The 23,257-nt window shown below is 37.7% G+C and overlaps 1 protein-coding gene across 2 annotated transcripts in view; it reads right to left on the bottom strand.

The window, feature by feature from the left end:
* Positions 1-23,257, bottom strand: part of SPOCK1 (SPARC (osteonectin), cwcv and kazal like domains proteoglycan 1) — a 255,659-nt gene that overhangs the window by 154,129 nt on the left and 78,273 nt on the right. For both annotated transcript variants that reach the window (XM_015875878.2, XM_015875879.2), the window contains one exon: positions 21,306-21,351. In XM_015875878.2, coding sequence (XP_015731364.1) covers positions 21,306-21,351 — 46 coding nt within the window. The remainder of the gene's footprint in view (positions 1-21,305; positions 21,352-23,257) is intronic.

Here is a 23,257-nt window from a genome sequence, read left to right as displayed (position 1 = left end):
TTATCTTCCACTATCAATAAAGGATGCTGAAGGATTTTGCTACACAGGGCAAACAACAGTCAGATGAGCTAGAAGTGACTGCAGCATATAGATGATAGAATGCACCTATGTGCACGTTATCTGATTTCAGGTCAGTCAGTCACTTCAGATGGGTGAGAAACAGGTTATGCTGCAAAACCTCTGAAAATAAAACGTCCACAGGCTGAGGAGTGAAAACAGCTAGAATTAAAACTGTGCACAAAAAGAAATAAAACTAACCATGCTGAGGATTTCTCCAGAACCCTATCAGCTGCTGCACGCATTTCTGTTCCGTTATACTGCAGAGTTAATAAAATTCTACTACATAATGCTTCCTTAAGGAGATTGATGGATATGTTTCATGCTAATTTCTTCCTGGGCTTGTAGGCTTTTATTTACCACACAGAGGCAAAACTGATGGCTGGCAGACTAGCAGAAATGCCAGCACATATTATAAAATGTCATTACATTGCAGACCAAATTAAGCTGTTGACCAAATTAAACTGTCAAGCACACGTGCCATCTACGTCTTGCTATTGTTTAGTGCTAAAGTGACACTGCATGGGTATCAAAGTGTAGTTTAAGTAACTGACACATGAAGACCATGTGCCTATGTGAGGGACACTGAAGATTATCCTCATGCACTGAACTAGCAAAAGTAAAAGCGATATTTGATGGTGTTTCTGTATTTCAATAAGCACAATTCACTTCAACATATTTACATTTGATTTCATTTACTGTACTGCCCCAATTTGGAAGTCTGCTGACATGGACAAGCTCTAAAGCTGGAAGAATGGGCCATAAGGAAAATCCTGGTACAGAAACTGCAGGAGTCAGTGGTGCAGCTGCCTACCAGAGTGAAATCAGGCTGGTTCTAAGTCCAATCATCACATGCCGTGTGCTGTGCCTGTAGCTCCAGCCACAGCAGCTCTCCTTCAGTCAGCACAGACACACAGGAGGATTGCAGAAATAAAGACCATTCCAAATTTCTTTCATCTACTGTGACACGTGACTCATACTTCTTGTTCTGCTCCTGTTGCAACTACAAGCCTCAGATATTCCATTTTACTTGCACAAAATAAGCTTTGCCTTGTTAAGTTTTCAGCAGCTCAGTTTCTGACTAGGAAAAAAGAAAATAAAACAAAATATTTTCCAATACCAAACAAAAACATAATGAAGCAAACAAACAAAGCCAGAAGACAAAGCAAAAGGCACCCCTTGATTTCTTGTCACTTTGCTGATTGGTACTTTGCTACTAATGGTTTGGTTTAGGTTCAGCAGGAAAGAAGCTCAGTCTCAGCAGCGAGAGCCAGGCTCCTGGGCTCTGACCAGTTGGGTAATTATCCTGCCAAGCACAACAAACATTACCCTGCATCAGCATCGTGTTCCTGTGGATCTGTGAAGCTCTTACATCTGCTCATTTCCTACAGACTGCTGGGCAGGCTTAAAGCCTCTGGAGGTTCAGTCCTCAAAGACAATACCCGAGTAACTGCTAACAGCTAAACAAAGAACCTGTCCCCAGTGTACCCCCAACATCATGTATCACCAACAATCAGAAACCTCCCAGGCAGTATAAAATACCCTGAAATGAACACTAAGATCTGACATGTTTGTTTGTTGTTGTTGTTTTTTTAAAGCTAGTCTATCCTCACAGCAGGAACTTTTTGCTAATTGGCATGATTCAGTTAAATGAGGAGGTATTCTGAGATGAAGAGATAGATCAGCTGTTTGGATAAGGGAACAGGGAGCAGGCTTATAAACCATGGAAATGAGGAAAAGAGCTGTCGTGCTCTGGAGATTACAGTGAAAAATGATCTTGGGAAATGGGAGGAATGAATAAGGCAACATTCAGTACATACAAATAGAAAGTGGTACCATTAGAAGGGAAAAATCAAAGATATAAGAACAAAAAAGGGACTGACTAGGTGGGAAAGATCCCAGAGAGGCAATGGACCACAGACTGAATAGGAATCAAAACTGTCAAGCAGTTGCAAAAGAAAAGTAAACTGTTTTTACTGGAGAGAGAAGGAAGGTCTTAACTAAAACACGGGAGATGATTATTCTGCTCTATTAAACACCGTTGATGTCTTCAGTTGGAATATGGTCCTATCTGGGGAAAAGTATAAACAAGAAATACAGAAGAGGATAAGATGAGGATTAGAGTTCAGGAGGGAATAGTAAAATTGATAAAAATTGGAATATGACTTGTAAGGAAATGAAGAAAGGAAACACCGGCTGAGAAAGAAAAGAATCACCAGGGAATCATGATATGTCTTGAGATGAGCAAATGCTTGTCATTATGAAAAAAGTTATCCTTGAAGATTTTTCTCCACATCTCCAGGACAGAACAAGGAACAACAGACTTAAATGTCAGCACAGGGATTTTGAGGGAGTATTGGGGGAAGCTTTAGGAGGAATCAGACTTCTTCAGAAGTTTATAATTAGCCTGGACAAGCAATCTGAGTGATATGGCCTCTTCAGATACAACCTCTTGAGACCTCTGCTGGGGATAAGTCCAGCAGATAGGAAAGAGCCGGGGGAGAAAGCATTCCTTGCTCATTCTGGAAGATTACAGACTCTGCTACTGAGTCACACTGCTTAGGGGAGGGAATGGGAAACACTGTCCCTTTGCTCACTGAGAAAGAATATGAAAAGCAGGGAGCGAAGGTAAAGTCTTTATTTCTGGTCAGTTGCTAATTTCACATGCTAGAAGTTTTAATAATTGGGAAGATGTAATGAATTGCCTAAATTATTAAGATACTGGGTTCCAAATTCTCACAATAACAGAACAACAAGGACTGTGCTGGTTGTCCTTGATGAGTAAAATTCTATCCCGCTTATATGTGAACTTGACACATCCTCAGCTTTGCTTTCCCAGCAATCTTTACATAAATTTTAACATTAAAAGTGAGAAAGAGGCTCTGAGAAATGCATGAGGGATTTTTAAGGGTCTTTACAAGCAGTCAATGTATGAGAGTTGCATTAGGAATAATTTTTTTATATAACTGACTCCAGCTATAGAAACAATCATGGCTTTTTGTGCAGTAACTTTTCTAATTAACTGTTTTTCTTGAAATTAGTTACTGTTCCACTGTGTGGGCATAATAAAGTAAAAACAATAACAGATCCTTATAGGAGGAATTAATTACAATGGCAATGGCACCATATCCATCAACAGAAAACAGTCCACAAATCTAGTGACAACCTAATAAAGATAGGCATTCCTCATTTCAGACAAGGTTTGGAGAGACAAATTATGGTGAATAAGAGAGAAAACAAAACTTTGAGAGAAGCTGTATATGATGTATTTTGCAACCAAATGAACGTATTAAAATAACATGAAAATGACCACTTTTCTGTTTCTCTATGAGTAAATAAGGCAGTCTGGAAAAATGATCATTCCCATCAGGATGCTGAGAGAAGACATTACAAAGAGATTAAACTGCTCTTGTCTTTGTGTTTGAATACAGAGACAACAAAAAAGTAATTTCAGTTCAGAGAGGCTCAAGGTAAGCAACAGTAATCTTCAGTTCCATTTTCATTCTGGCAGGTCTCCTCATTGACGGTTTGTGCTTAATTGCTTTTCTAGTTACCTAGTTGAGCGTAACTGTGAGAGATCACATTTGAACAAGCTCACTTTGTTTGCTTAAATCTCGCAGAATCAACCTTATTTTTGGCCCTGGAATAACCAGTCCTGGCTTATAAAAGAAAATGTCAACTTTTTAGCTCCCCCTTTAAAAAACAAAGGAACAAAATCAAACCTTAGTACTCCTGGTATTACTATATACTGACTCCATATACAAATGTGTTATTTCTTCTGTGCCTTTTGTTCATGACTCCCAGCTGCCTTAAAGTTGCAGAAGCATCTTTCTGTTCCATAGCCTTAACTCTTCCTCTGATGACCTTAAACAGTAAACAACAACTGCTGTTCTCAGAACATGGGATCTAACCAGGTCTGTTATATCATACACCTACTCCCACAGAAAAATACTGACAAAACATAAATGGGAGAAATCAGCGCTGCTGATGTGGAACATATCAGCACTTCCACATGCATGAGAAGGACTCAAACTGAAGCAAGAAGAAAAGTTATAATAGTTAGCACAGAGAGAGCAAAGTAATAGAATGAACGACAAGGCACAAAAGGCAAAGAGAACAGTAAATTTTACAGAAGCCAGGAAAGAAGGCAGCAGAACAGGCAATAAAAATTTTGAATAAAGGAAGCCAAAACCTAAACCTCATTCAACAAAATCAATGTGCTTAAGGAAGTGTTATTCTGAGATCCGATAGGGCCTTTTCATCTCTGAATTGGTTCACTCAAAATAACTACTGTTCACCACATGTTTCAATAGTTGCTCAACTTAATGGATTTCAGTGACATAAAGATTGTACAGAAGAAAGTCAAAATAGTCTAACAAAGAAACTAGGATTAGTTAAAAAATAAAAAAATAAAAAAGAATAATAAAGGAAAAAGAAGCTTAAATAATGAGAAATAGGCAAGGCTAGGTTTGGCTCAAGGCAGTCTGCTCTAGTGGTTGGCAAGCCTGCCCATAGCAGGGGAGCTAAAACTAAATGATCTTTAAGTTCCTTTTCAACCCAGGCCATTCTATGGTGTTCTATGAAATGTTACAAACAAATGGAAGGCAAAAACAAATACAGACAAAACCAATGATGAAGAACATGTAGAGAGACTGTTGTATTGACAGTTTAAATCATTTGACTTTCCTAAGCAATAGGCTTTTAGGAGGGTAATAGCAATTAAACCCAGGTTATGTGGTGAGAGCAATGGGAAGAGCTACTGGAAACTCCAGCAGCATCAGGCTGTTATCCAGTAGAATATTCCCATATCTCTGTCTTACGCCCATAGACATAGTGGCACCACCAAGGAGACAGGAACTTCTATGATCCTCTAGGTACTTCTAGGATCATTTGTTCAGCATCAATGACAAAATATACATGCTAATCTATCATTCCTGTTGCAGATACTAGAAAAAAAAAAAAGGATGTTAACAGCCTGGTTTCAATTCATCATCATAGACTTTAAGACAAAGAAAGTATCTCTGTTGAAATTCTGCCTCTGCTATGATAAATTCTTATGGTCTATGTTGATACAGTGATTCACCATTACAAAATGTTGGGCCTGTGGACTTCAGGTCCCACAGGATTACACATAAAGTGTCAAAAAAATGTCATTTTTTTTTTCTCATCAAGTCACAGAAATTAGTAGCTGAAGGGCATAAAAAATGCAATAGATTTTAATTTGAAGGAAACACTGGATAGAATTTACATCATCAGACTTGAAAGTTTTATAAAAGTTCACTTTGCCATAAGGAAGAATCCAAAGACACGAAGCCAAAGAGCTGAAGGACAATCAGCACAGATTAATAATGAAGCCACTACATGAATATGAGGCAAAGAGGAAGTTTTCATCCCCAGTGAGATTTGGTTTATGCTGATCAGTAAAGGATAGGATTGGTATGTGGCAGAGGAGAAAATTAAGCTGTTAAATAGCAATGGATTCATCAGTGACTGTTTCACAACAACCTGGAGGAATTCTTGCTCCTTTCTTACCCACTGTTCAGTCTGCTCCCTCCTTTCTGTTAGCTCATAATTATCTCAGAGTGGAAAACTGAATACTGAACAGCGATTCTCTTGAACCCTGATCTACTACTTGGGGAAGTTAAGGTGGCAGAACCTTAGACAGATGGTGGACTACAGTTTCTGCAAACCTTTTTTTTTTTTTCCCCATCTATGAGCATGGCATGCAGGCTCTTGTTCATTGCTGTCGAAACAGCATAGCTAATGGTAGTGCCTGTTGTAAAACTGTTCTCTTTGTGCTGATTGCAGTTTGTATGGAAATGAGCAGGAGGCATCACTTTTGGATCGACCTCTGCAATTTAAAGACGTTAAACCCTCCCTGGTAATCCCCATGCATCTTTCATCTGTCTCTCTCTGCTGTTATATTCTAAAGGAATTCTCTAATAAAATGTAATAATTTAATGCACTGATGGTAATGCTGATTCAATTTTCTGCTTGCATAAATATCTTCTAAATCTATATTATAAAAAAAATATCCCTGGCCCTAGGTGCAAAAATCTGCACTTCTAATACTCTATGTACCCAGAATTAATGGTCCCGTAACAACAGTTATTTGATAAACTGATCAGTCATACCTTATCTGCACTACCATAATATAGTATAGGCATCCACAAGTAAAAGCATTAAAGAAGGAATGATCTGCTGGTTCTGAGCATGGATTAAAGGATTATTTAACCAGATGAAAGCAATGAGGGTGAAATTATTTCAAATGATGTGTACATGCTGCTTGCCTCAAAGATTCTGGTGAAGAATACCAGGAATGCAAACACTGAGTTGTGTTATTTATGGAGGATACTATCCCGGCAAAAATCCGAACCACTCAGTGTTAGTGTACAGATAGATTGGTCCCTGTCCCACTACAGAAACACCATCTGATCAGCCTGAGAGAGGCTAGCAAGACTAGCCAATAATATTTGAGGGAATTCCCATAGCACTGAAGGAGAATCTAACCACAAGCCTTCATACAAGGAAAAGGCTGCTAAATACACACAACTATTAGGCACACAACTGTTTGTTGTGCCAAAGCTAAAAGTTTCAATTCAAACTGGGGCTGTTTAGTGTGGGGAAAAGGAGGTTGAGGGGAGACCTTATTGCTCTCTTCCAATATCTGAAAGGTGCTAACAGTGAGAGTAGGGTTGGTCTCTTCTCACTGGTGGCAGTTGACAGGACAAGGGGAAATGGCTTCAAATTGCTCCAGGGTAAGTTTAGGTTGGATATCAGGAAAAACTTATTTACAGAAGAGGTTGTTAAGCATGGGAATGGGCTCCCCAGGGAGGTGGTTGAGTCACCATCTCTGGATGTGTCTGAAAACCATTATATGTGGTGCTCAGGGACATGATTTAGCAGAGGGTTGTTAGGGTAGTATGGTTAAGCTGTGGCTGAACTCGATGATCTTTAAGGTCTTTTCCAACCTGAGAGATTCTGTGATTCTATGAAATATGCAAACTGCAAAAACAGAAGTTAAAATTATGAATTTCTCATGGTAAAAATAGGAGAATTCCAGAATAAACTGCTGAGCAGGATGTGGAGTGTGCTGCACGGGAGATCTTTATGAACAAGCATTTGTTAAGAATGATGTAAACACAGTGGATGCTCCAGAGGGAAGAGGATTAACAAACTCCTTGAAAGTCTCTTGAAATAATGCCTTCTGATGACACTTCCAAAGCTCTCCAAGCTTAGTGGATTGAGAAAGTGATGAACTAATTATTTATGTGAAAAAGTTCTGATGGGATGATGTATCTACTGAACTAACATTTGGCTGGATTTATAGTTTGTTCCGTGCCATTTTCATCTCTAGTAGATGAGGTGTGAAATTGCTTCAGTAGAAAGGCACAGTACATAAATGTATTCGAATTTAGAAGAACAGGACAGGACTAAGACTCTCAAAGTTTGGAATCATGCTGAGATCACAGCCACTTCTGGATCTCCACATTCCTTAAGACATATTTGCTGTAGAAGACCTTTCTGTCAGATCTGGTCAAGTCTTTGCTTTTTAATTGCTATTTACTGACATTTCTCAATCTCTGCTATGAAGATATCCCATAGAAAAAGCACTGAATAGCAAAACTCCAAAAATGGGACATGTGCATAACAGTTTGCTTCATGTGCTTCATTCACTTTGAAACCTCTTTAAAAACTATATCTTTACAGCCTGTAAGCTTTTTAATAATAAAGCCAAACACCTGAGACTCCACCTTATTACCTATTTATTCCAAATCTGTTTTTCCACACACATGCAAGAGACGACAAGGTTACCACGTTACCAATCACTACTAAGAAATGAGCATTCAGCAGAACTGACAAGAAGATCTGATGTATGGTTGTGATTATTCGCGCTAAGGGAAAAGAGAGGAGTAGCTGACTTTCCAGTCCTTACAACATTTTAGACATTTATGTCAAGGTTATCAACATTTTTTTTACAGTTTTGCTCTTCCCTTGCCAGGAATAAGTAAAATCCGTAGGTCAACACAAGCAAGCCTCAAAAAGGAGAAATTATTTTGCTCCATATTGGCTCAATTACTTGCAATATTTATGATAAATGTATGAATAGTAAAATTCATGTGAAAATAACTACTGGCCATTTGTATCAGAATGACAGAAAAAGATACTGAAAAAGAGAAATGCACAATGAGTGTGCGTTTTCCATCCAAGTAATGCAAGCCTAAGCTGGATTCAAATCACTGTAATATCACTAAGGAGCCTGCGTGTAACTGAGGGCAGAATTTGACACTGATGTAATTCTGCTTTTGTGTTCCACCTCTTAGTGATCCGTTTTAAATCTATTCGTCATACGCTTCTTCCAACTCTGTGAGCTTAAAGGAATTCTTAGTACTTCCTCCTCTACTTGTGATGGAGGAAAAAAAAAAAGGATGCAAAGGAATTAATGAATTCAGATTTAATGCCCAAATTTAATTGCCTGGACAGGGCAATTACATTATAGTCCATTAAAACAAAATCCATTCACCACACATCCACACCCTAGGCTCTTTATATGTTTCAGACATGTCACGTAAATTCACAGCACTCTATGGGAAACAAATGCTACTATTATTTTTTATTAAAATGCTAGTTAATTCACAGCTACCATAATTGAAATAGAAAACAAAATGTTGTTATTAGCTCCCCACTACAAACCATATGAAGATTTTAATGAACCTTTTATTTAGGTAGCATACTGAAAATTAATTTCTCAGACTAGAAGTTCTTATTGTTGAGGAAATTGCCTACCTGTAAGAATAACCTTTTATAATTATTCCATAATTATTTCATGCCTTAAAAAAACATGCTGGAAAATAATTCAGACTTTAATCATTTCCTTTGGAAACATCATATTGTACCAACGTAATGGAGAAACACATGGAGGGAGATAACAAAACAGAGTTTAATGTCCACATTCCCTCCAAAAAGTTAAAATAGTTCTTAAAAGAAATACTTTTGTTCCAGACACACATTTGAATGTTCCCTTCTTGGCCTCTCCTCCCTGCAGAATGCAAAGTCTCCACCTTGTGCTGCATTGCTTCAGCAATCTACTGAAATGCCATCCCTTCCTTCACTGAATGCTAACTAGAGGTGAACCTCATATCTTGAAGTCTGGAGAGTGCCGCTTCCTTATTTGAATTCAAAATAATAATTTTTAATTTAAAAGCTGCAGAGAGATCACAAAAATCCAGTTCTTTCAGAAGAGCAAGCAAAAGACACTTCCCTTCTTGCTAGATTGACAAAACAGAGAGCATACTAATGGGCAGGTGAAAATCAGCGATGCCAAAGGGCTGTCACACACAAAATCCATTATTAAACTATCTGATTCTGTTTCAAAGCGCTAAGCATCACCTGTTGCATACTTCATCTCCCCTTCGCTCAGCTCTCTTCCCCAGCTCAAGCGAAGATAAAGTGACAGTATCTCAAATTTTCATCTCCCTTGGCCTTCACCCCAAATCACTGTTTTTTTCCCCACTATGTATTTGCCAGATCCTTAGCTACGAAATCCTCAAATATTCTGCGCTGTTCACAAAGATGATGCAAATAAATAGACAAAGTACGGCCATTTTCTTGTTGCAAACAACAGAATGAAACTTTAATACTCTTAGCTAACCCCAAAGCTTCCTATACGCTGTCTAATCTTAAAAACTCCTTTCAATGTGTACTAAAGACTCATTGGACAGTTACCGCAGACTAGGCAACTGGCTTTCAGGTAACCAGGCAGATGTGACTGATACAAGCAGACCTATTTTCGATTCATATAAACAGCTGCATCCGTCAGAAAGTTCATCTTCAATGCAATTTTAAAAGCCAAGCTACCCACGCTTGGTGTTTGCAATGGTTCCATACATCAAGTATGCTACACACAAACGTGCCACACGATGCTGACAGGGAATGAAATTTCCCATACAAAATCAAGGGAGAGGACAGTAATAGAAACTGAAAGAAGATAAAATGTTTTGTGTAGGTAGTAGAACACCAGCTGATAGCAATTCCTCTTTCAAGCCACTGTATACTTAATTTATTTATGGGCATTGGAAAAATGGTACTGGCACAGTCCTGTGTAGGAAAATACACTCACAGTGCCACTCAATGAAAAAGTAGCTCAGAAGGAGATATGTAAAGAAAATGAAAAATGCTTGCTGAAATATCAAGTCACATTTTGCTAACAGAATAATGAGGAAGCCAGGAGCAGTTAGGCAAATAAGACTGAGAACAATTAAATACAGCTTACACTGAGAACACAGCAAATGGAAGAACTAGACAAAACTACAATGCCTCCAGAGGAACACACTGCAGACAATCACCACGTGATTATTGTGCCAATTGTATTTCAGGCAAAATGGAGAAAAAAATGGAGGAGAAGGAAAGGAGGGAAAGAAATGCATTGGCACAGGACGATGAACATTTTACAGTTCTACTAATATTACTAATATTACTAATATTGGCATTTTGAGGATGAACTGGTCTTGTGGGTTGGAGAGAATTCACTATAACCATAAAAACAACTGGCAATGAAGTTCATGATGGAATTAACAAATCATGGCTAGATTTTTATTTATTTTTTACATCTAACACAACTCTCTTATGTAGCTTTATGGTCTAATGAGAGAGAAGTTAGCATTTTTTGCCCTGTATTTTACCACTACGCACAACAGGACTTCTTCCCTTTCTCAGTTTTACGGGCAATCTAGAGCCAAAGTCAGCAAATCCTCCTTTCTTGGTTTTAAATATGAAAGACCATTGCAAAGGTCCTCACTGAACACAAACAGGCTGACATGTTGTAGTCTTTGCAGCAAATACACTTCTGCACTTACAGACCAGCTGCATGCATTTGCTGATATACGCTTTTAAATTCGAAACTGCATGAAGATACTGAAATATCACATTAAAATAATTACAGTAAAGGTTCCTTACATTGCACTAAAGATTGCTGCAATGTGCAATGATCCCTAGGATTGCTTATCTGTATGTTCATTTCTTACGGAGTTCTGTTTATCTGTTGCTAAGAATTAGATGGTAGGTAAGAAACTAAGTGAATTAATTGCTCCGTTTATATCCTGAAGCTTTCCAAGGAACAGTAAGTTCTCATAGATTTGATTCTGTTTTTTGGTTAAAGTGAACACAATAGTTCCTCATTTTGGGGAGGCAATTCATCTGGATGCCTCCCTCTCATATGGCTACAGAGGCACTGCAAGGATGCACATATATAACAATGATGCTAGACAACATGCCTTAGATAAAATAGATCAAATCCTCCAACAGAGGTTTCATGAAGGACAGTGCAAGACAAATTCTCACTTTCAGATACAGCTTTCCTGACCTTATGCTTTGAAGACAACGTATGGAAAGTCGAAACACTGAATAACAAGACCTTTAGAGAAAGCTGTTAGCCAATAACTGACAGCATGAAGATACACATTAATCACAAAATCCATTGATACCTTGCAAGCAGAGGACACAAAGAGAAAAGACAGATTGTGATTGAATGACTAAACAATGCCAACCAACGTGATAGTTGTTTTTACCACTATTTTTAGGGAACTTTTTAGTGCTGAACAACACACAAAGACATGCCTTTCTTTTTAGTTATTCATCTTGATGTGTAATGCTGAGGTATCATTTTTATGCTTCAGGTAACTTTCGAAATGACTAGGGATTGCAAAGCTAGAGTGCAAGTAGCCAGCTTTCATCAAGTTATTAGTATTTTATGCAAATATGTTTAATCTCAAGCAATAAGAATAGGAAGGAAAATAGCTGTGATTCAATTAATGTCCTGGTGACCTGCGCGTATAGGCCTATAGCAGAAGGAGATTTAAATCCTAACTATACATGCATTGTCATGTTTTATGTAATAGATTGAACGGAAATACCTAACTGATTTTCACCCAAATCTGAATCATTAGGGTTAGAGCATGGTCTTGCTTGGTCAGAAGAAACCATTAATACCCCATCCCAGAATCATCTACAGGATGTCCTCCTGTACTAGAAAGTAAGTGAGATAGGAAGATGTAGTTGAGTAGAACAGACTTTTGCCAGTCCCTGTTAACATTAATGGAAGTTTGCAAGCCTGTGATGACTATGGTTAGTAGCTGTCTAGAAGCTTATGCACATTATTCCCATTAAACAAGAAACCGTATTTTTTGCAGATGGTGCCAATATGTCTGTCAAAGATACCTGCTCATCCTTTTTCCCCCTTCCTTGCTTTTACTGGAAATCTATTTTAAGGAAGACCTTGTTCAGCATTTCTTCTGTGTTCTTTCAGTGAAATGAACTGGCTTCCATTAATCACCACGCAACTACAGAATCACAGTGCTCGAATGGCAGTTCTGAGAAGGTTGCTGTTTCCATTTCTCTTCCCTGTAGCTAGATCACCTGTGTCATTATTCACAAGACATTTGTCTAACATATTTCAGAAGACCTTCAAACACAGACTCTATAGACTTCAAAATACCTCTCACAATGCTTAACTATTCTTGTCATTATTAAGGCAAAAATTCATCTTTGCAGTAATGTGGCTCCTTGTTCTACCCCAGTGGATACACTGTGCACAATTCCACTGCTTTGCTATTGAAAATAGGATTATTTCTCACTCCCCATAGCCATCTCCTCTCCTTCAGTCTTTCTTCCTCAGGTATGTTTTCTACAACACTCATCATTGGTTACTTTTCTCTGGGTCCCTTCCAATTGATTCAGTGTATTCTAGAAGGCTGGTAATCAAATCTGGACAATTCATTCCAGCCAAAGCCTTACTGGTGTTTACTAAAGATTACTCCTAGTTTCATGTGCCAACGTAACATTTGCTTCCTCTGCAACAGAACAACATTGTTGACTGATAGCCAATTCATAATTCAGTGTAATCCCCGATCTTTTTCTATGGCTATCAGTTAGAATTTATGACTGTCCAATTATAATTCATCTATTTTTGTGCAGTTAGTTATTCTTACCCAGCTTAGAACTTTACATCTGCCCTGACTGGACTTCATCCTTTGTTTTCAGACCATTTACTTAATGTCTTGAGGCCATCCGGAATTTTATTACTGTTTTAATATGTGCACAGCTTCTCCCAGCTTGGCTACATTTCTAAATTTAATAAGAATACTAATTTCAACATCTGTAATTTAATGAAAGAGGTGAACAATACTGGACCCACAATAGATCACTGTACTCAATTCATCCTTCCAGCCTAACACAGAACACTGAAACCTAAAACTGGAATGTAGCTTTCCAAACTCTGTAGCCACCTCACAATTATTTCTTTTAGACAATTCCTCTTAAGCTTGCTTATAAGACAGCAATGTAAACCAATGCCAAAAGCCTTATTAAAGTCAAGATACATGACAACGCAAGTTTATCCTTGCGTCTCAAGGCCTGTAAATGTCACAGGAAGAGTAATAGATTTTGTTTGACATTCACACCGGCTTTATTCATCCCCTTATCTTCTTGATGTTAACAAGCATTTGCTTTAATATTTACTTTGGTGCTTTTTTTCAGGATTTCAGTATCAAGTCATGAGATAAAATTACCATTTTTCTCCTTTTATCACAGTTGAAAAATAGGTATGTTAAAATAGGTACGTTACTGGTGCTTTCCGAGGCCTCCACAACTCCATGTTTTCAAAGATAACTTCTAGTACTTCCAAAATTATTTCAGCCAATTCACTTAACCCTTAGATCAATCCCAAGTGATTTGCAGACATCTAATTTACTCAAGCCTGTTCTTTCCCTAATCCATAGTCTTAAACTTCAGCAGAGGATATTAATTGTGATACCCATCTGATTGCAGCTGACCTTTTAAGTTAAAGGTAAAGCAAAGACAAGTTATGACGCTTTATCCCTTCCTGGCACTGCCTCTATAAAGGCTTCTCCTAATGCTTGGCTGCAATTCATTAGTTTGATTTTTCTCTACTTTCTAATACACTCATAGATAATTGTTAATCTTAAATCATTTCCAATCACCTCATTTTGTACCTGGCTTTTCTGTGTTTGGTACCATAGCTTTTGTTCCTTTAAGAGTTCGACCTAGTTTCACTTTCTGTAGACAACCCATTGCCACTGAAGTCACAAAGAACCTTATCATTAACCAAACCCTTGGTATTCAGATAGTTTGCTTTTGTGCCCCTTACACTAAGGAAATGTCAATTATCCTAATAATTACTCCCCTCAAACGTATTCCTTTCAAGCGCTGTTTACTGAAATCTCATTGTGAAACCGCTTATTTTACTTGGATACTGTCTTCCTAAAAAGTTTGAGTTTTATCTTTTAATGCCCATTTTCTGCCTTCTACCTTTTCCCTCCCCAGGAATGTCTCTTTTTGGTTAGAGTCAAATAATGGTTACTATTGACTCACAACCATATTAGCACATTTAAATACAGTGCAAATTACTTTTATGTACGGGATGGCAGAGCAAGAGATTTAAACCAAATAATGTCAAAGCAGGAGACTGAACAAGGCAAAACGAAAATAGAAACCCAAGCAACTGCTTTGAATGATACGTTGGGAGGGGGGATTCAAAGAATGAATTCCTATCCCTTTAAAGTGCAGCCAAAGGAAGGAAACTGCTGCTTACAAAGTGATATCAGTGAGAGCAGAGCTGGGCCATATGATATTCCCAAAGATGCATTTATTTCAATGGGACCAAAACAAGCATGAGGGGAAAGCACAAATTTCCTTGAAAAATTATCTGCTCCACAAGCAGTGAAATAAAAGATTTTAAAAGAAAGTCAGTGCTATTATTGACCAAACTAACAAGTGTTCCCAACGTGCTAATAAAATTCTAGGCAAGCAACCTATTGATCATTGAGTTCAAAGCACATCAGCTATAATACTACACAGATGGGGATCCCATCTCCGTCACTTTCAATGCTGTATTTAATGAGAAAAAATGGGTTGCATACAAGCTTGTAAGAAATTTAATATTACACTTCTATCACACTAAGAGGTGCATCTGCTTGGAGGATATAAGCAGTCAAATTTGCTTGAAATACATCTGAGAGAAGATGTATATTTCATATGCGGTATCTCAGCTATTGTATTCTGTTGATTCAGTTAGCATGTTTTAGAATTCTACTGATTTACTTAAGATTTACAAGCATAATTCATGTGCAGTTGTCCTATGAATAAGCTTCTAAAACTAATTCAAATACAGTCAAAAAAATAAATTGCAAAATAAGTTATTTAGTTGAAATGTGCCATCTGAGGCACAGTAATGGAAAACATTTATTATAAAGCTAACATATATTTGTGCTAGAGATGCGTACTGTACTAAACTCTCTGAAAGGAATTTATTCAGGCTTTTCTGAAAGAACATCTTAACAGGGCTAAAAGAAAATTACATGTTCAAAAGTAATTGTAGGTTCTATGATTTTCATCCAGCATCATAGGCTTACCATTATTGTCTTTTTGCTTTTGGAAGGCTTATGAATTTTAGGCCAACTTTATTGTGCACAGCTGCAGGAAGCCAGAGGGTTTCTGGAGTCTGGACTTGCCAGTCAGATACTAGAAAGAATTCAGTACAATTCAATGCAGAAGGAGTGGGAACATGAATAGCAATACATCTGTCTCTAGAAATAAAGTTCTGCATTCAACAAATTCACTTCCATGGGGCTACTGAACTGTGAAAGTCACAGGTTATGCTACAGTGGAGGCCACAGTCCACTGAAAAGCAGTGTTTCCTCTTTAAAAGTGAGGGTATTTTGCCAGTTCTGCCTTTCATTAATGCTCATAAAGGGGAATTCTTTTTGAAGTGATAAAGACATTCTGCTTGTAGTTATTAATGATAGTCAGGTCTACATATGCATGTCTGACATCAGAGTCAGTCATAGGTAAGTCCTGTTAAGGCACATGAGGATTTTGACAGTACAGTAGAACAGGGATTTGGGATTTTTTTCCACTACAATGTCCAAAATAAAAGCCCTGGGAATGAGAGCAAAGGCTCCCCAGGCTTCTCAGATGTTAGGGAAAAGGACTGGGAATAAAGACAGTGAAAATAAAGATAAGAGTGGGAAACACAGGGGAATGTCCTGACTATTTCTGAAAATGGAAAGGGGGAGACTTGCACTAAGCTGAACAGACATTATGACAATTCAAGAGTTCTTGGTGCATATTTGGGGGAAAATAGTTCAATAGAATTGTGGTTTTTTTCCTCTCCAAGTGTGCTTTTTTTGTTAATAATTATGGCCTACATGTTTTGGATTCACAGTTTGTGTATCTGCTCTGCAACGGGCATCCCATCTCTTCTACCATTCCTATCCTTAGGGCAAAAATGCCTCATGAAATAAGAAAGTCATACAGTGGGCAAATTTGTCCCCAGTCATACAACGTCAAACCCAGCATAATGTACTCTTTACTCACATATATTACCATAAAAATTAACAGCATTTATTCGTCTACCAATAATTCAACTGTTGAAAGGTGGCTTTTAGTAGAAATGTTCAGCAACTTAAAACATACACTAAACAGTTTTCACTTAAAACAGTGCATGAATTTTGTGGTGAGTCTGTCAACGTGAAGAACTTCAGACATTTCATTACTGTACATGTACCAAAATCTCTGACTTGCGAGTGCTATGCTAAACTTTTTCCCTGATTCCATCTTTTCTTCCCCCAGAATCAATGGAGACTGGGAAAATATGTCAACTCAGCTGTCAAGCTGCTTAAGAACGCTGAAATGACCTTGTCAAAAATTAAAGAAAAAATAGAAGAACCCAACAAAGAAATCCCCACACAATCCTTTGATTCATATTTTAAAAACTATGGCTAACCTGCCCCTTCCACTCTCCTGCTTTCTGACTTCAGCAGCTCTGACAGAATTGAGTTCAATATTAATGACTACCAATCATTTTCAGGCTATACGCTCATCTTTCTTCTGCAGCCCAAATGCCTTGTTAGCTTGGCTTGGTCAGTAAGATGCTCACCTTTGTACTGGTTTCTCCTACTTTCAAGATGAAAACAAATCTGAGCTAGTAGCAAGGCTAAAAATAAATTCTGATTACTCAGGTACTGCCTACGTGCAATTGAAGCACTGAAGTTGAATCCCCTTGAGAAGCCATGTTATGCAAAGATACCTTGTGCAACTCTCTAGGGCTTGTTCCAGTGAAAACCATGTATGATTTCTTCCAAAACAAGATGTTTATTTCCTTGTGACATAGATGCAGACATTTCTCTGCATCACAGGCAGAAAGAAGACAGCTAGATTGCAGTGTATTGTTTTTAAATGCATAATTAAGTACTTCAATCTGCTGAATAAAGAAAGCTTTTAATTTTAGAAAGGAATATCACATTGGTTGGTCCCAGCTTACTCTTCTTTAAAAGATGCAAATGAAATACAAGCCTAGATGTAGAACTCTGCTGACTTCCAAGACTTCTGTCTATAGTTCATTTTTAAAGCTGTTCAACACATTTTGTATCACCTGGCTGCCTTTAGGAGATCACTTCTAGCCAGTATCTAACCATCTACAGCCTTCACAGTGACTGCACTGTTTGGTTTCTATATGATTTTAAAACATGAATGTGGAATCTAGAAATATATTTTCAATGTGAAAATACTGCAGACCTGTTCCAAAGAGAGGGCTCTGAGCTAAATTACCTTTTGCCTACTGAGTTGACACTCATAACCTGTATAGCCCAGGAGAGAGGCAGCAGGCTGTTTTCCTTCACGCACAAGAGGAGTTTTTTCTCTCCCCAGTCATTCTAAGAACCACCTTTTTGTTGTGAGCTGAAATTCTGCCTTTTGAATATGTCTCAAAAACAGCTGTAGGGAGAACACAGACCCACTGCTGAGCACGGCACTACAATTCTGTACCATGGGATCTGCACACAAGCTTGGGATAAAAGAATCCCAACAAATACACACAGAAAAAAAGGTTTTCTATCTCCAGAATCACAGAAAAAAACATAGATGGTATTAACACCCAACACAGAAAATAACATCAGAGCAGGGAGGATGGAGAAGAAAAGACTAAATATAGACAACTGTCTTGGCACTTCCTATTTAAATGGTATGCTGTCTACATATACACAGCATATCCACAAGTGTGCAAGTTTAAACCCTTATATTGATATGTCTGTTGAGGATTAGTCTCATCAGTATCTGGATCCACCTCAGATCTATAGGGATTTCTAGAATCCTCAGAAAGGTATGACTGGCTATTTTAACATACTTGCCAGGGCGAATGTTACCATGGCCAAGAGAAGCAGTGGCCTCTCTGTCAAAAAGAATGATCTATGGACAAATAAAATCTGTTTGTAAGATTCAAATGAGACAAAAGCAGGGCAGGAATATCCATTCAGTGCCGAGTATCTTCCTCAGACAGCACTGTCTTGTCTGCACTCTGCCTTCTGAAGAAAGGCTACCTATAGTCTGGGAGATACTTCACACTGAAAGAGTAATGATCCCTTTCTTCGTAAAGAGACAGGAATCTTTATCAGATGTACAATTGTTTGTATCGCTTCAAGGTATCCGTGTGTGATTTCAGACTCTAAAATGATCCGTGTTTTTGCCCTGAGTCAGAAATCTCAGTAACAGAATGAACAAGACAGTTTTAGAGCATGTCAGTTCAAAATCTCTTTGCAATATTTTGCCAGGATTTACCTTTTTGTTTTTTACCTCTTGGGAATACAGAAGGTCATAAGAACTCTGAAAGTGGTGGGAGCATAAGTTCTATTCAAAGTCAATAGGATTTGTAATCCTAAATCCCTCTAATGCCTTTGAAAATCTCTCTGTGGATATATACCTTGACAAAAACATCATCTTCCCCTTTCCTTTGAAACTGAAGTTCCATTTCAGTAGAGACAGAGAACCAGTCCTCTTCAGCTCTAATATGTGTATGTCCCCAGAAACGTTCCTGGGAACTACACGGACATAATAATACATTGCATGAAATATAGCAATGAAATGTAGAAATTCATGTAAAGTTAATTTTTCAAAAGTAACTGTGTGTCCTCAGAGACTCCAACGGGTTTTTCCTTCCTAAGCATTTCAGCAATTGTAGAGATTCAAGTCTGGTTGACAAAGCTGCTCCCTTTTATGTCTAGTTTGTGAAATAAATGACTGCTGATGCTCAAATTGAAAGCAAATAAAGAAAGCATTAGTGTTTCATCTGCTCCAGTGGTCTACCATTTATTTATTTACCCCTTCATTCATTTGTTCCTTTTCTCCCTTAATTGATTCCCTTTTTCATCTCACTGTGGTACGTTCTGCAAGTAAAATTTCATACTACTTCATTTCCAGTGGTGTAAATATTGCTTTAAAATAACTTGTGGTTCTGTTTTGCTATTTGATTTGCAATTTCCTTTAATTCCACATGGGGCTTAAGTTGCTTTTGCTCTTTTTTTTTTTTTTTTTGTGGCTTTTCTTTTTAATTCTTATTTTTAAGCAAAATAGAAAAAGAAAAAACCCTACCTGCCTGCTCAATAATTTGCCAGAGCAGCTTGCATGCAGGAATATCTGTCCGAATATAAAAGCACATAGGCTATACACACAAATAAATTTGAAGACAGATATGGAAGCCTTGTGCTCCTTTTCAATGCCACAGAACTTTGAAAGCAGTATCCAAGAGAGAGAGAGGACTACGAAAGGGATTCACATCACTGCAATTCATTTGCATTGTAGTTGCTGTATATATTATCACTCCTTTTGAAATGGTTTTAGGATAATATCTGGTAAAAATAAAAAAAATCCCCAACAAAATAGTACTATAAATTCCAGAGCTCTATAGTTGGATAAAATAATGGAGTACAGAGGAATGTTTTGATGATAATTCTAGGACACTGCCATTATTAGAGGCACAATGTTCGATAGCACATGAAAGCTAGCTAAAGAAATGCAGGATCCTAAACATGCCTCAGGGACTGGGAAAAAGCCCACCATCCACCTGTGTTCTTACAGCTGTAATATCCTCACGTCACATGTGTCCTCAAGCACTCAACCACATTATACAAAGTTCAATGAACATCACACAGGCAAAACAAGCAACCGTCAAAAGGCAAACAGAGAAGTGAATGAATCTGCACTTTATACAGCATGCTGTCATCTTCCATAAATCAAACAGGTATTAATTGGTTCTACCAGACCAAAAGAAACTGTGCAAGTGTTAACATTTATCCTGAAAAAGCAAACAAGAAATAACCACAAATCATTTCTCTAGAAAGCTCCATAAAGTAATGAAATACACAACACACAAAGTTGAATATTCACTCACTGAAGCAGCTCCAGTAGAGAACTATAACCAGTGTCACAGAAAGGCAGTATCAGTTTGACATTCATAACAAATAGCCGAGTTAAAACAACACTGATTAAAAGGACAAAATCATTGTCATGCTATTGGCTTGCACAACTTCCATGCCCAGCTACAAGAGGATGAACCAATGGGCTTTTTAACATGGATGTGACACCAACTACCCAATACAATCCACCATCTCCAGCAACATGAGGGCTACTATCGCTTCCAGTGATGTCAATCTACGACATTTAGAATGATGTCTTTTACCACACTGAAAAGCCTGTTGCTAGCACAGAACAGTCAGCATGAAACTACCTGAAATACCATTTAAACTGTAAATTAAAGAAGTCATTCCTGGCATGGCTGTTGTTTCAGTGCTACTCTGGACACAGCAATCAAAATATTTTTTTATTTCTTTTTCCCATCTTCTGTTGACAGTCTGGAAATTGCTGGTGCTATGCTATACCTGCTATAACTTAGCATATCACCATGACAAAGGCAGTGCTAAAAGTCATTGACAGACTCTGAATCAGTGGTATATATTCCATTATCTTCTCTTTTGAAAATCAGCTCTATACTTCACACGTTACAACTGGCTTCAAAGAAATGTCCTCTTGAGTGCTAGGAAATGCAGTAATTACATTTATGACATTTGCTTAACAAGTTTTTAACATGAAAGAATAGTTACATGAGCATACCTGCTTCACATTGCATTTTTTACTGAGATTCATGGTTACAGAGTAGGTATATAGATATCATCATTGAAAATAAGCTGGAATGGATGTGGATTTAAAAACACAGCTAAAAAATACAGAAATGAGTCAAACCCTTATATATAAAACACCTCAAGCTGTGACTAAATTGGGAGTGAGGTGTGAGTATGAATATAGCTCTTCATGAGTGCATGGGACAGATGGAACAAGAAAAGTATAAAGTATAGGGGGATATCAAAAAATGACAGAAAACAATCACAAAATACTGACTTTACCTTGATCAAAAGGCTTGTTTGGATTCCAGTTTCTGACATAATCATCCTAAATGGGGAGAGAAAAGAGAAAAAAAAAAAAGGAAAATCAGGAAAAATATAAGTTTTTTGGTACAATTTTACATAACCAAACTACAAAAGAATCAGCTCAGCTCATCTTTTGATTATAACACACTCAGCCCAAATCAGAAGAAACTAGTAACAGGTTATGCTCTGAAGAGTAGTAAATGCAAGCTAGAAATTGAAGAATAAAACCCCCTTGCATTCAGTACATCAAATCTTCTGACTACTTTTCAAAATATACCCTTAATTATGGACTTCCTGATAACTGTTATTAGCCAACAACTTTTGATAATAAAGATAATGTGACATGAAGCATGCCAGCAAAGTGTAAAAGACCAGCACAGAAGAGTCTGAAATGCACATATTATTTGGTCAGACATAAATCTCACCACTGTGAACATTCAGATATACAGCAGTAATATCAGAAGCACTACACTTTAATTATAATAACATCCACAAACATTTGCAGTGACTGCTTTTGTAGATTTTATCTTTTAGGACTCCTTAAAGCAGATGTAAGGATAAGATTCCACAATAATTCTTCGGGTTCTGTTTTATGTAATTCAGACTGTACTATAAAGCTAAGAAGGTAGGAATTATCAGAGCAATTGGTCAGTTGGTTGTTGTTGCAAACAAGGGTTTTTCTTCCAGCCTTTCTACAGACCCTTCTGTGTGCCTGATTAATTTGCACTCTATGTACTGAGCAAATATTTACCTGAAAGCAGTTTCACTCGCTTCAGAGAACCACCAACCCCACACTCTGGAGAACTGGGAATCAAACCCAACTGCAATATTCATTTTACTCATAATATTCAGCTTATTCTGTATATATCACTTGTGTCCTCTGCAAGAGGAAGTGATAACAACAGAATAACGCATTTCAAGTGAGGAAGCATGGAACATTTCCATATCACTGTTATATTTTCCTGCATATTAATCTTTATTTCCTTTTTAATATTTCCTATGTTCTACAATCTTTTCTTGATGGCTGTCTCTGAAGAGATGTCTTTACCAATTAGAATGACATTTTGGTTTCTTTTTCCTGCCAAGATGGTAACTGAAAAACCCATTGGTGTGAGTAAGATGCCTAAATTATGTTTTCCATAGGGCTTTGCTTACCATTGATCTCCCATTAACTGAACTTCACATGCTCCCTTGCTATCCTATCAACACAGCTTGGAACAATTTGGAGACTGGAAGTCACTTTGTCTTGCTTTCCAGGTTCAGAACAGCCCACAGAGCTGCTGCAAGCAGAGCAAGATATCCTCACTGTATGCTGTATGCAGTGCATTCCCTGGTGAGGGCTGTGTCAGGGAAGCACAAACACAGCATGGAGAAGAGTGGGTTGCTGTCCTGCAACTCGGGTGGCAGGAAATGGGAAATGCCACCTGCAGCAAGGGGACTGGCTGCAACGCTGGATGATTATCACAGGAAAAAGTATTTCCTTTCTCAAAGAATATATTTGCTAAATGTTTGTGCTGACTTCATGAACTGTGATGATATTACACAGTAAGAATAAAGAATATTTTTCATAACTCATTGCGACACAATGCTTTGTAATTGGTTATGATGCTCTGCTAAATTCACTGAGCATTAATAACTCTTCTGAATAAGGTTATTGTTCTGTTTGAAGACTTTTGAGCAGAATACTTCTTTCAGGAAACACGATTATTTATTTATTAATTCCCTGTGTACAATTTCTCTTCTAGGTGTTGCTTTGCTGCTTGGTTTTCAGCATCAGAAACTGTTAAATAATTCAAACCCTAAGAAAGATTTCTTATACTGCCGGCATATGGAGCCAGTTTTGAAATGAGGATTGGAAAGGAAGTTTATCTCACTTTCCGTTTCAAAGGAGTATTTTAAAGAAAAAAGCACCTTGCTCAAAAAGAAAA

Source organism: Coturnix japonica, chromosome 13 (genome assembly GCF_001577835.2).
Source record: "Coturnix japonica isolate 7356 chromosome 13, Coturnix japonica 2.1, whole genome shotgun sequence".
In the NCBI taxonomy this organism is placed as follows: Eukaryota; Metazoa; Chordata; class Aves; order Galliformes; family Phasianidae; genus Coturnix; species Coturnix japonica.
Note: the sequence above shows the minus strand (reverse complement) of the source record. Positions and strands in the feature narration are given on the sequence as shown.